Here is a 13,785-nt window from a genome sequence, read left to right on the forward strand (position 1 = left end):
GATTCTTAGAAGAGGGATCACTGGGTCAAAGGGGGGTGCATATGTCACTTCCCAGCCTTGCTTTGCCATGCTTTCTCCATATATTTGGCATTTTTTTCTAGCAGTCCGTGAGAGTACTGTTTTCCCTAAGCCTTGCAACAGAATGTGTCATTTTGGATGTTTGCCAGTCTCATAGGTGGGATCTCAGATGATTTCAGTTTGCGTTTCTGTCATTATGATAGATAATGATCTTCTCCCTGTTCTGGCAGGGGAGCAGGAGGATCAGGATCCAGAGACACCAGTGGCAGGAATGTCAATGGTGACTTCTAGTAGCATCTGGCAGCACCAGGGTCCTCACTGGGCCAATGTGGTTTCCTGTAGTTCGAGTCTGTACAGTTCTGCTTTTGGTCCCCTGGCCCTTCTAGCAACTTTGTGAACTATCTAGTGTATTTTTCCTTTTTGACTGATACATAATATTTATACATGTTTATGGGGTACATGTGATATCTTGTTACTTGCATAGAATGTGTGATGATTAAGTCAGAGTATTAGGGTATCCATCACCCTGGGTATTTATTATTTTAGGATAGCCTTGTTCCTCTTGCTTACATCTAAGGACTCTGATGTGACTATGCTAAGAAAGAGAGTTGGCCAGGGCTGCTGATATGGTTTGGCTCTGTGGCCCCACGCAAATCTCATCTTGAATTGGAATAATCCCCACAGGTTGTGGAAGGGGCCTGGTGGAAGGTAATTGAATCATGGGGGCAGGCCTTTCCCATGCTGTTCCCGTGATAGTGAATAAGTCTCATGAGATCTGATGGTTTTATAAATGGGAGTTCCCCGTACATGCTGTCTTGCTTGCCACCACGTAGGACACGACTTTGCTCCTCATTTGCTTTCCACCGTTGGAGGCCTCTCCAACCATGTGGAACTGTGAGTCAATTAAACCGCTGTCCTTTATACATTACCCAGTCCCAAGTATGTCTTTATTAGCAGTGTGAGAACAAGCTAATACAGCTGCTGAGGGCAGACTCAGTCCATTTGCCTCCTTAGCAGTGATGAGAGCAGTGATGAGATAGGGAGTTAAAGAGGGGGAATTGGCATGTGAGCGAAGACAGTCTTTGGAAGGCACGGTGACCCTGCAGGGACCCAGTTATGGGTCACATGACTACTGGAATTTGACAAATCACATAGTCATATCTCAATATCCATGAGGGACTGTTTCCACAACCCCTGCAGATACCAAAATCCACATATGCTTAAGTCCCTCAGTTGGCCTTATGGAACTCCAGGGCTCTGCATTCTGTGAATACTGTATTTTTTAGCCATGGTTGGTTGAATCCATGGATGTCAAACCTGTGAATACGGAGGGCCAACTGTATTAGCAACTCATGTTCTCTAATAGAAGAGGACATTGGAAGAAGGGAAGCAAAATCAAGATGGTGTGGAAAGAGAGGGTCACGAGTCTCTCTTCTACAGCAACCACATGTATATACACTACAGCCCAAGTAATACCTAATTTCAGCCAAAAGCAAAGAAGCATACTATCAGCTCAAAGAAATGCTGTTTATCTTAAGAAGTTCAGAAGCTTGGATTAGCCATTCCTTTTTCCTTCATTCATTCACTCAAATAATATTTATTGAACACTTACTATGTAGGAGCCACTGTATTAGGTTAGGTGCTGTGGATTCCTGACAATGCTGGACAAGATATGGTCCTTGACTTGAGTCTATTATAGGAAAACAGATAATAGGCAGTTAAAATTGAGCATGCTATCTGCAATGGCAGGGATAAGAGTTCGTATTTCGTATTACAGATACTTGCTATGTGCAGGCAATTTACTTGTGTTAATTTAATTAAAAATGCAAACAGTCCTAAGAGGTAAATACAATGTGTAATCTCTGTATTAGGCCATTCTCACATTGCCATAAAGAAATACCCGAGACTGGATAATTTATAAGAAAAGAGATTTAATTGGCTTACGGTTCTGCAGGCTGTACAGAAAGCATGGTGCCATCTGTTTCTGGGGAGGCCTCAGGCAGCTTTTACTCATGGCGGCAGGCAAAGCATGAGTGAAAGTAGGAACACAAGAGAAGAGGGAGGTGCCACACACTTTTAAACAACAAGATCTCAGGAGAACTCACTCATTGTTGCAAGGAAGTACCAAGGGGATGGTGCTAAACCATTCATGAGAAATCCACTCCCATGATCCAGTCACCTCCCACCGGGCCCCACCTCCAACACTGGGGATTACATTTCAACATGAGCTTTGGGTGGGGACCCAGATCCAAATCATATCACCAGGTTTGACACATGAGGACACTGAGTCACAGAAAGCTTAAACAGTTTGCTCAAGGACACACAGCTGCACAGTGGCAGAGCCAGAACTTAGTTCTCTGTCTTGTTAAGTGGGATTGAATCATTTGTACTTTTTTTCATGACCCCCCATTCCCTCAAGAGACCATGTGTTTAAACTGGTCCTTGCTGGAGAATCACACAAACCCCTCTGGTGTGGCCTGCTGGTGGGGGCAGGGGGAGCCTGAGTAATAGCACAGGAAGATATTTACTATCTATTATTAAATTCAAAAGTAAGTTACAAAAACAATGTACCATATGTAGTATAAGTCTAATTTTAAAAATGTATGTGTATATAGGCAGAGAAAGACTGTTAGCAATAGTCTGCATGGTGGGGTTTTAGATATTTTTAATTTAATTCTTTTTGCTGGCCTAAATTTTCTAAAAATTCCACAATAAATGCGTAACAAATTTATACAAAATAATCTATATTGGTAGATTCTTCCTTTTCCTGCAGGCAATTTCATGTTACTTTAAAACACCAGCCACTACCTGGGAAGCTGGTTGAGACCACACTTCTAAACTCCCCAATCTGAACGCTGGTGTGTAGAAGGGTGGTCTCAACCTTGAGACGAGAGGTTCTGCAGTTTCCTTGAGATGAGAGGTTCTGCCTCAGGGCTCTGACACCTTTCTAGGCCCAGATGCTCTTAGTTGAGACAGGGCCCTGAGAAGGTGCAGTTGTGCTCCCATGCAGCTGATCAGAACCCGCATGTGCTTTGGACTAACACTCCTCTTCTTGGGAATGTTTCAGGTTGTACCATCTTTGAAAATTGCAGGAGCTGCCGAAATGGCTCATGGGGGGGTACCCTGGATGACTTCTATGTGAAGGGGTTCTACTGTGCAGAGTGCCGAGCAGGCTGGTACGGAGGAGACTGCATGCGTAAGTAGACCTGGACCTAGCTCCATCTCTAGTGCAGTGTCTGAGAGTCTCAGCTTATAACAGACCGAGATTTATCTCCTTGGAATCTGAGTTTTGGAAAGCCTGCAGCCAGAGGGTTTTCTAGGTAAAGCTAGAAAAACAAAGATGGGTTTCCATCTGTAAGGTGTGGGTTGTGAATATTTGTTTGAATTCTTGGCCACAGGAGGTTTATGTCTATTCCTCAGTCTCCTCTTTCTAAGTGAGGCCAAGGTGTTCTGCTCTATCCATTTCAGAAGCAATTGCATGGTAGCCTTGGTCAGCAAACAGTGAACATGTCTTCAGAAATGTTGTCTGTAGTGCATTGTACATATGAATTTCTGTTGGTAAATTTCTTGAATTCTGAATTAAATTTCTGGAACCCACAGCAAATTGCCGGCATGCCATTTGTCTGAGGAAAGGAATTCTTTTTAGGATCTGCTTGAGCTGAAAGAATTACTTAGTTTTTATTAGAGTTCTGTGAGTTTCAACAATTCTTTGAAAATGGAGTGGAAATCTAATCTCTCGTTCAGTCCAAGATTCCCCTCTGCAGTACCCTGATTGATGAATGTCCCTCTGACAGTCTGTTTCTGGAGCAATGTACAAATTGCTGTGACTTTACTAACTTATTTGATATGCTTCCTACTTGAATCAGAAGCAGTTAGAATGGTCTTACAGTCAAATTTTACTCCTGTGAATGATATTTCCAGTTTACAGAGATGGAGGATGGAGTGTGGTTTGCATCTTTGACTGATATAATCTGTACTGAAATACCATCAGTTTCAAGACTCTATGGCTAAGGATGAGGTATACAGCCTGCAGCTGAGAAACTCAACTATATCAGGAGGAGAGGGGGTTTGTTGGCACTTCCAGGTGAACTGGGGAGTTCAGTTATTTATAATACAGATACTTTTTTAAGTGTTGGTCTTGGATGCAGATTTAAAACTTCGATGCCATTTTGGGTGGTTTCTAGTAAATTTAATTCAGTACCTGGCAGATTATGTTCTGGGTAGGTTAGCTGCAAGATTTAACCCTGGTCTTCTTTGGCAGCTGTTCTATGGAGATTGTTTCATATAATGAGCAGAATACAAGCTCCAGAATGAAACAGACCTGGGTTTAAATAACGTTTTTGTCTACCACTGCCAGAGTGACCTTGGACAAGTCATCTAACTTGCTAATATCAGTGTCCTTTTTTTTTTTTTTTTCCTGAGATGAAGTCTCACACTATCACCCAGACTATAGTGCAGTGACGTGATCTCGGCTTACTGCAATCTCCACCTCCTGGGTTCAAGCAATTCTCCTGCCTGCCTCAGACTCCCAAGTAGCTGATGCCCAGCTAATTTTTTTTTTTTTTTTGTATTTTAAGAAGTGATAATAATGCTACCTACCTCACAAGGTTGATTTGAGTATTAAATGCGATGCGGTATGTGAAGCATTTAATGCTCTAACAAGAGTAAAACCTCAATTAATGTAATAAATATATCATTATTATCCTACATGCTCCTTAATGGCTGAATTGGTAGGTGATTCAGAAACATAACTACTCTTCTTCCTTTCCTTTATTTTCCTTTCTTCTGAGATGGGGTCCTACTGTATTGCCCAGGCTGGCCTCTAATTCCTGGGTTCAACCAATCCTCCTGCTCAACCTCTCAAGTATTGGGAACTACAGGCACATGCCACCATGCTTGACAAAACTACTTTCAATAATAGTTTAAGATAGTCATAATTAGAGCTGTAGTGCACAGCTTTAGATTTCACATTGACCTTTGGATTATATAAGATCACTTTGGGTTTTCCCTCCTTTGGATCATGTGGAAGGTTGCTCTTTCTCTGTGCACATGAGAAGGAAAGAAGGGGGATTCGATGGGGTTGGAGTGGTAGGCAGGGTTGTGATCACGCATGGCCTTTGATGTGGTTTGACACCCAGATCTCACCTTGAATTGTAATAATTCACATGTGTCAAAGGTGGAGCCAGGTGGAGACAATTGAATCATAGGGGTGGTTTCCCCCATACTGTTCTCATAGTATTGAATAAGTCTCATGGGATCTGATGGTTTCATAAATAAACAGGAGTTCCCCTGCATAAACTGCCTCACCTGCTGCCATGTAAGATACTCCTTTGCTTCTCCTTTGCCTTCCACCATGATTATGAGGCTTTGCCAGCCATGTGGAATTATGAATCCATTAAACCTCTTCCCTTTACAAATTACCCAGTCTTGGGTACGTCTTTATTAGCAGTGTGAGAACAGACTAATACAGCCTTGTAGGTAGGTACACTAGGTGAGCAATTTAGATGCTATTCCAAGTGCAGTGAGGGGCCGAGGAAGAGTGGTGAAGTAGGGGATGGACCAAGTGCTCTGAGAACTAGATAAGAAAACAGTTAATCACAGGGAGAGGGGTTTCAGACAGGAGGTAAAGATCAAGCTGTGCCTTTGCTCATATGTTGACAAAACAGGAAGATATTTCAGGCAGGGGGATAGGATGGTCAGGGTGTGAAAATGCAAGGTGTGTTCAGGGAAGCATGTGAGCTCAGGTGTAATTAGAGCAAGGTGGTGGTGTTGGGGTGGCAAGCTCTGACTGTGAAGGGCATAGTGTGCCAGGGTTCAGACCTTGGACGTGGTTCTGGAATGATGGATGGCTTAACCAGGGAAGTACCATTTGAGAGATACCTGTTGTAGCACAACTCCACTGGAGTGGAGGAAGGCCATATCCAAAGGTAGCCATTAGGAGTGTGATTGCAGTGGTTCAGGGGATGAAGAAGGGAGACTAGAGTGAGAAGAGCTTTGAAGGAAAGTGACAGGACTCAAGACTCGCTGAAGGCAGCAGTGAGGAGTCTCGAGAATTTGCCTTTCAAATTCTTAGTTTGATCAACTCTCTAGAAGTTGATGCTGTTAAGTGAATGATAAAAGGGAAAAGGCGGCCGGGCGCGGTGGCTCAAGCCTGTAATCCCAGCACTTTGGGAGGCCGAGGCGGGTGGATCACGAGGTCAACAGATCGAGACCATCCTGGTCAACATGGTGAAACCCCGTCTCTACTAAAAATATAAAAAATTAGCTGGGCATGGTGGCGTGTGCTTGTAATTCCAGCTACTCAGGAGGCTGGGGCAGGAGAATTGCCTGAACCCAGGAGGCGGAGGTTGCGGTGAGCCGAGATCGCGTCATTGCACTCCAGTCTGGGTAACAAGAGCGAAACTCCATCTCAAAAAAAAAAAGGGAAAAGGCTTGGTGGGGAAAGAAGGTGAGTTCCAACTGAAATACGTTGGAATTTGGACACCTGTAAGAGACCCTGCAGACAGTAGAAAATAGGTTGTGGAGCTTGAGAGAATTTTGGAGACTTGAAATATGCATATGGCTGTTACAGATGGAAGAATGAGCTGAGCAGAGCACCATGAGCAGAGGAAATAGCAACAGATGTAAAATGAAAGGACAAGAAGACCACAAAGGAGATGGGAGAAGATAGAGAGGTGGGAGGAAAACCAGGAAGGAGTAGGGTTCTGGAAACTGGGGGCAGTGTTTCAAAATAAGTCAGAAAGTTCACATAGGATGGAGGCAGTAAAGAGGCTTTTGTATTTGATGGCTAGCATGTGATTGTTGACCTGAGCAATAGCAGTTTCATATAAAGATTTGGCGGGGTGCAGTGGCTCATGCCTGAAAGTTCAGCACTTTGGGAGACCAAGACAGGTGGATCGCTTGAGCTCAGAAGTTCGAGACCAGCCTGAGTAACATGATAAAACCCCATCTTTACAAACATTACAAAAATTAGCCATGCCACTGCATTCCATCCTGGGCAGAGAGAGATACTGTTAAAAAAAAAAGAAAAAAAGAAAGGCAAGATTTAAAGGGGAAAAGTGGAGGTACAGAATACAGACAACTTTTAAATAAGCTTAATCAAGCAAGGAAGGGGAGAATCAAGGTGATAGTTTATACGAGAAATAAGCAGCTGTGGAAAAATGCCAGTGAAGATGGGAAAGGCCAGGTGCAGTGGCTCATACCTGTAATCCCAGCACTTTGGGAGGATGAGGCAGTCAGATCACTTGAGGACAAGAATTCAAGGTCAGAATGATCAACAAAACAAGATCCTGTCTGTACACAATATTAAGAAAATTTAGCCAGGCATGGTGGTGCATGCCTGTAGTTCTAGCTACTCAAGAGATTGAGGAGGGAGAATTACTTCTGCAGCATAGGATTTTGAAGCTGCGGTGAGCTATGATTGCGCCACTGCATTCCAGCCTGAGCAACAGAGCAGGGCCTCATCTCTGTCTCTTTAAAACAAACAAACAAAAAAGATGGGAAAGAGTTAAACAGGTTTTAAGCTAATGTGAGGAATGTGTCAGTAGGAGAGACTCAAGATACTAAAGTAAGAATAATTGAAAAAGTTAAGACCATGTTACGCTGAAGGAGAAGAACTTCTGTGCGATCAAGAACAAAAGTGAGAGTTAAAGGAGAGGAAGTTTCCTTTTCTGTCCTAGGTAGGCTGAGACAGGAGGGAAACAATTATTTATAGGTAGCATACCCAGTTTCTTAATAATTATATGGTAGAAACTGTGCTGAGCACTTTATGTGCAATGTCTTGTTTTATCTGTACAATCACCCTATGAAAATACATACTCCCATTTTATAGACAATGAAACTAAGGCTCAGAGATGTGAAGTAACTTGCCTGAGGTCATACATTTAGGGGTAAAGCCCAGGGCGATTCCAGACCCCTTACTCTTGTTCTTAACCACGGTCCTAGCCTGCCTCCCGCTGGTGAGTTCCCCTGTTTTCTCTGGGAAGTAGGGAGTGAAATCTCTGCTGAGAAGAGAGTAGAAGTGAGGCTGGGGCTTGAAAGTACCAAAGATTTGGGGCAGTCACTTGAGGAACAAGAAAAGGCACTAGCTGGTGTTAAGCTTAAAGCATGTCCAAGCAAGACAGAGGATCCAGTTGAAGCCAGAGCACTTACGGAGGTGATGCAGTCAGTCAGGATGCTGGCTGATGCTCTCCGGAAGTGCAGTAGCAGAAGTGCGTAAAACCAATTGTTTTGTTGATCCAAGAATAGGCTGAGATGTGACTGACCAGGGACCCTGGTTGGGAAGGACATGAAACCATGTCCTTAGGGTTAGGGTAGAGGGGGAATAGGGACAGGAGGTTATAAGTGGAAAAGCAGGCTTGGTAGTAATAAAGTAATGGAACACGTAGGTGGAAAGGGTATTATGGTCAGAGAGTAGAGTTTCTAAATTGAAGCTTTCAGGGGGTGGTGGTGATAAAGTGTTCAGTTTTTCTTTTTCTGTTTAACAATCTCAAAGGACAAATGTTTGTTTTTCTTTCTCATTGGTCTGTGAGTTGGCGGGGGTTCCACTGATTTCAGCTGGGCTGGCCTGGGTTGTGCTGCAGGCTGCAGGGCTCAGGCTGAAGGGACAGCAGCCATCAGGGCATGCTTTTCTCAGGGTGGGTCACAGAAGCACAAGAGGCCAAGCCAAACACACAGGTGCACTTAAGACCTCTGCGGACATTACACTCACCCACATTCCACTGGTCATAAGAAGTTACATGGCTAAGTTCCCAATCAATCAGTGAAGTAGGGAAGAAGGAAGCAGGGCTGGACAAATACTCTAAACAATACTCTAATCACTCCACGTGAGTAAGTGGGTTTGTTCAGGAGATAGAAAGGAAATAATATTTGCATGCAGGAGGTCAATAAAGCAAATGGTAACAAAACAGAAGGATAGCAGTCACCCAAACATTATGAAACAGAAAATATAAAAAAATTCAGAAATCCTAAGCATGTGTCTTTTTAAATAGCACCTACCGGTTGAGTCTTGGGTTGCACCTTGGTGTAAGAGGCTGTTTATGGAACCTCATTGGTTGGGCTGGTGATCGTGTCCATGTGAGGGTCCAGGTTTTGTCAAGGACAAGAGAGCTCGATCAAAGCAACCAGTCTATCATGTAGGCAAGAACAGAGAGCTCATGCCTTCATTCATTAATCTACCCCTTACAGCCAAAAGTTATTTATTGAATGGATGCTTCTAGGTGCTGGATATACAATAATAAGCAAGACGAACCTGGTCCCTGACATCTTACAGCTTGTGCTTTAGAGAGGGGAATTTTTTTTAAGTTAAAAAGAATGGAATGTGGTCAGTGCTATGAAATTTAAAAAACAAACTAATGGTCAAGCTCCTATCCGATTCTGTGTTGGTTCAATTGTGCTTGTTCAATTCCATTACGCTTGTTCTGAAAGTCTCTTTCCACACAGTGTATGTTACCACTGCCCTACGCACTGATGGAGCATTTCTTATGGAGCACTGGGCTGGTCACCAGGGAATACAGTGATTCTGCAATGAGTTTACAATCCATCTGTGAAAACAGGGCTTGACCATAAGAAGACATCCACATGATGTTATTAGGTTCTTATCACCCCCACCTTATACTGGCACTAAATAAATGTGCAGGGAATACATAGGAAGAAGTAATTCATTTCACTCTTTGTTTAATGCCTGCCTAGTGCTGGGCAGTACGCTGCCCGTCTATATTAAGGGTGGCCTGTGTATGGCTGGGACACAGCTCTGGAGCTCCATGGCAGTGCAAACATTTTCCCACTAGATGGCGCCCAAGCGATCCTTTCAGACAACGTTTTGCTGAAGGTGCTTCCTACTGAAAGTGTCTAAAGAGTCTGGGCATTTTTTTTCCTGAGTACCATACAGAACCTTAGAAGGAGGGAGGAGTGGCGGGCAAGTGCCAGAAGGATCAGAGCTGTTTTATGTGTGAGTTAGAGAGCATCTGGCATCGAACAGATGCAGTAGCACCTTTATTTGCTCACTGTCCTTGACAACGTTTGTGATATTAACCTAACTAATGACAACCTTAAATTCATTATACAATTGATTCATGCATAACAATTGGCAGGTTGTATTATCCAGGAGAATAGGCAAATGGCCTGAGTCTATTGAGCCCAGGAGAGAACTCATTCACATCTTTCTGCCCAAGAAAGATGGGTTTAGTAATCTCAGAATATCCAGACTAGGAGCTAGTGGCACTTTATTGCCATTAATAAAAAAGAACCGTTCTTTCTACCTTTCTCTACTTTTTAATGTAAAAACTTCAATTCTACAGAGAAATGAAATAATAGTATACATCCACATGCTCCTTACCAGAATTCGCCAATTTTTATCATTCTCCAACATCTGGCTCTCTCTCTTTTTTTCTGTACTATGAGACTCATGAATTTTAATTTTTTTTCTTTTTCATAGTGTTATCATAATTTTTCTTTTGATGCTTAGATTGTCTCAGATTTGGCCCTTTAAGCTGGCTGCACCTCATTGCTCTTCGAGCATTTATTTACATTCTACCCCTAACTCTCAAATGTTTCCAGTTCACCATGATTTTCTATGCCCAGGTCTCGAAACGAGCTATTTCTCCATGCATTCTGGCTTCTTATAGTGGGAAATTGTAATTAGGAACTGCGATTTGGGTGCTGGCTATTAGAGCTGCTGATCTCCAAAGTCGAAACCAAGGTTTCCTCTTAGGGTTTCTTAAACTCAAAAGTTGAGTTCTGAAGTGGAACCACTCTGCTGACTTCCACTGCTGACCAGCAGCATGGTGTTGGTTTAGCTTTGCCGTAGGCTGAGTTCCTTGGTCATCAAAAAAGATGAGCAGCAGGAGGGCCCAAGAGCGACCCAGAATGCCACACTTCTCATTGGCATGGCAGTGATACCAGCCTTTCAGTCCCTGAAGGATACTGGGCATCTAAGGAGGTTAGGAAAGCAACCCAGATGAGAGGATTTATGGGGAGAGATTATAGGTCCTTAATGCATTTATCTTCTTAGTCATATTTTGGATAGAGGTAGAGGAACAGAGGAACTGGCCATAAGCCATGCCCAAAACTGTTTGTAGGGCAAGAGTTATCAGAGAGGAAGAGGATTTGCACAGGCTGATTCCTGAGCCATAAGCAGGAATGATTAAGAGCAAACTTAAGGGGAGTGGGGAGAAGGCTTACAAAGCTGTGTGTTACTGACTTTAGGGGCTGCCCACCAAGGGAGCTGCGGAATCACCTAGGGTGGAGTCACTGAAAGCTGCCTCATCTCGCTCCAGCCTTTTGCGTCCTGATACTCCCAGAAAAAGAACAACACCCAGGTTGATTCAGACTGGGGATAGTATTAGGTGGCAGTTAGCAGCCTGGGCTTGGATTTGAATCTCTATTCCTTTCCTGACTTTGGGCAAAGTTACCCCAATCTTTGTAAATCTCAGTTTCTTCATTTACAAAATTGGAATCCCAATAGTGGCCCTCAGAGTTTTTGTGAAGATTAAGTGAAGAACTGTCTATAAATCCCTTAATATGGAGTCTGGTATGTAGTAAGTGCTCAATAAATGGTGGATGCTATTTTTATAAACAAGAGCCATGAAATGAGCTCTATTTGTTTCTTGTTGTTTTGGGGGACAGGGGAAGAAATCAATATAGGGCCAGAGAAGAAAGATAATAAAAGATAAGTCCTTAAGGTTAAAGAATACACACTGGACACAAGGAGGTAGTCTTCCCTAGACAAAGTATTGTATGGCAAATAGTGCTTTTTATTTTATGTGCTGAAGCTGTTTGACCCCAGAGAATTAGCGTTTAAATCTTTGTAGAGAATTTTATGTTGTTAAAGAACTCATCAATCATAGCTCAGCTTCTGGTGAAGGTATAGAAGGACATGAAAGACCTTCCCCCCTGTTCAAATGGTAATAAATCACTAGATTTCTTTGGTTAATAAATTAACCAAAGAAAATAAAAATTTTCATTAAAATCATAATATTTCTGTAAATATGAAATCTAAAAGAATCTGAACTCCAGAGGGGTGATTTCTTCCAGGGTGAGCAAGAGATTCGGAATGCTTCATACTTGAAGGCAGCTGCTAAAGTTGAGGGCAGGGCAGGTGCAGGAAGGGGGCTACTAGAGGAGAAGGAGGAGGAGGAAGAGCCAGGAAAATTTTGGAATCTATGGGCTGACCGGTTGAACTTAAATCTAGAGGAGACCCCAAAGCAAAGATAATCATCTCTAGCAAGTATTTTCTTAAATGGAATTTGCTCTGCATGCAGAGGCTGGAATAAGGCTACAAAGCAGAATATTTTGGGATATTATCACCTTTCAGCTTCACAAGCCTGCTTCTCAAAGTCTGACAGTCTCATGGGCTCACAGCTTCTCAGTCTTGTAGTCATGGGAGTGCAGGAAGCTGAGGGAAGGAGGAGATGAAAATCAAAGAGAGATTTCCTTAGGTTTATGGGGTTTGAATTTCAAGACTCTTCTGGTGAGCTTCAGTTCTTCCTCAAATCAGCTTAATTCTTGATTGGGTCAAACTGATTCAACCCTGATCATTTCTCCTACCAGCCTAATAGAGGAGAGGACGTTTCCAATCAAAAGAAATAGTAGATCTCCTGTTGTGAAGAAGCAAGAAAATAAGATCTACATTCAAGAGAGCAACCAGTCAAAAGAAATAGAGCATGGATAATGAAATGAAAATTTTCAACCAAGAAATTTTATATAACTTTAAAATAAATGCCTAAAAGATTGACAGGAAAAGATAAATATAATGAATGAAGATATGAAAAATTAACAAAATCAATATGCAAAAATTACAAACATTCCTATACACCAACAACAGATAAACAGAGGGTCAAATCGTGAATGAACTCCCATTCACAATTGCTACAAAGAGAATAAAATACCTAGGAATACAGCTAACAAGGGATGTAAAAGACCTCTTCAAGGAGAACTACAAACCACTGCTCAAGGAAATAAGACAGGACATAAACACATGGAAAAACATTCCATCCACATAGATAGGAAGAATCAATATTGTGAAAATGACCATACTGCCCAAAGTAATTAATAGATCTAATGCTATTCCTATCAAACTACCATTGACATGCTTCACAGAATTAGAAAAAAAAAAACCCACTTTAAATGTCATATGGAACCAAAAAAGAATCCATATAGCCAAAACAATCCTAAGCAAAAAGAACAAAGCTGGAGGCATCACACTACTAGGCTTCAAACTATACTACAAGGCTACAGTAACCAAAACAGCATGGTATTGGTGCCAAAACAGACATATAGACCAATGGAACAGAACAGAGACTTCAGAAATAACACCACGCATCTACAATCATTGGATTTTTGACAAACCTGACAAAAACAAGCAAAAATTCCCTATTTAATAAATGGTGCTGGAAAAACTGGCTAGCTATATGCAGAAAACTGAAACTGGACCCCTTCCTTACACTTTATACAAAAGTTAACTCAAGGTGGATTAAAGAAAGCCCAAAACTATAAAAAACCTAAAAGAAAACATAGGCAACACCATTCAGGACATAGGCATGGACAAAGACTTAATGAAAATGCCAAAAGCAATTGGAACAAAAGCTAAAATTGACAAATGGGACCTAATTAAACTAAAAAGCTTCTGCACAGCAAAAGAAACTATCATCAGAACAATCAGGCAACCTACAGAATAGGAGAAAAGTTTTGCAATCTACTCATCTGACAAAGGTCTATTATCCAGAATCTACAAGGAACTACAACAAATTTATGAGAAAAAAAGCAAAC

General features: G+C 42.2%; 1 protein-coding gene across 3 annotated transcripts in view; it reads left to right on the forward strand.

The window, feature by feature from the left end:
* Window positions 1-13,785, forward strand: part of PAMR1 (peptidase domain containing associated with muscle regeneration 1) — a 96,973-nt gene that overhangs the window by 33,322 nt on the left and 49,866 nt on the right. For 2 of the 3 annotated variants that reach the window (XM_012452353.2, XM_012452351.2), the window contains exon 3: window positions 3,086-3,214. The exons of the other annotated variant lie outside the window; for it this stretch is intronic. In XM_012452353.2, coding sequence (XP_012307776.2) covers window positions 3,086-3,214 — 129 coding nt within the window. The remainder of the gene's footprint in view (window positions 1-3,085; window positions 3,215-13,785) is intronic. 3 annotated transcript variants of the gene reach the window in all.

This window comes from Aotus nancymaae, unplaced genomic scaffold (assembly GCF_030222135.1).
Source record: "Aotus nancymaae isolate 86718 unplaced genomic scaffold, 86718_ANA_hifiasm-v0.15.2.pri h1tg000059l, whole genome shotgun sequence".
Lineage (NCBI taxonomy): Eukaryota > Metazoa > Chordata > Mammalia > Primates > Aotidae > Aotus > Aotus nancymaae.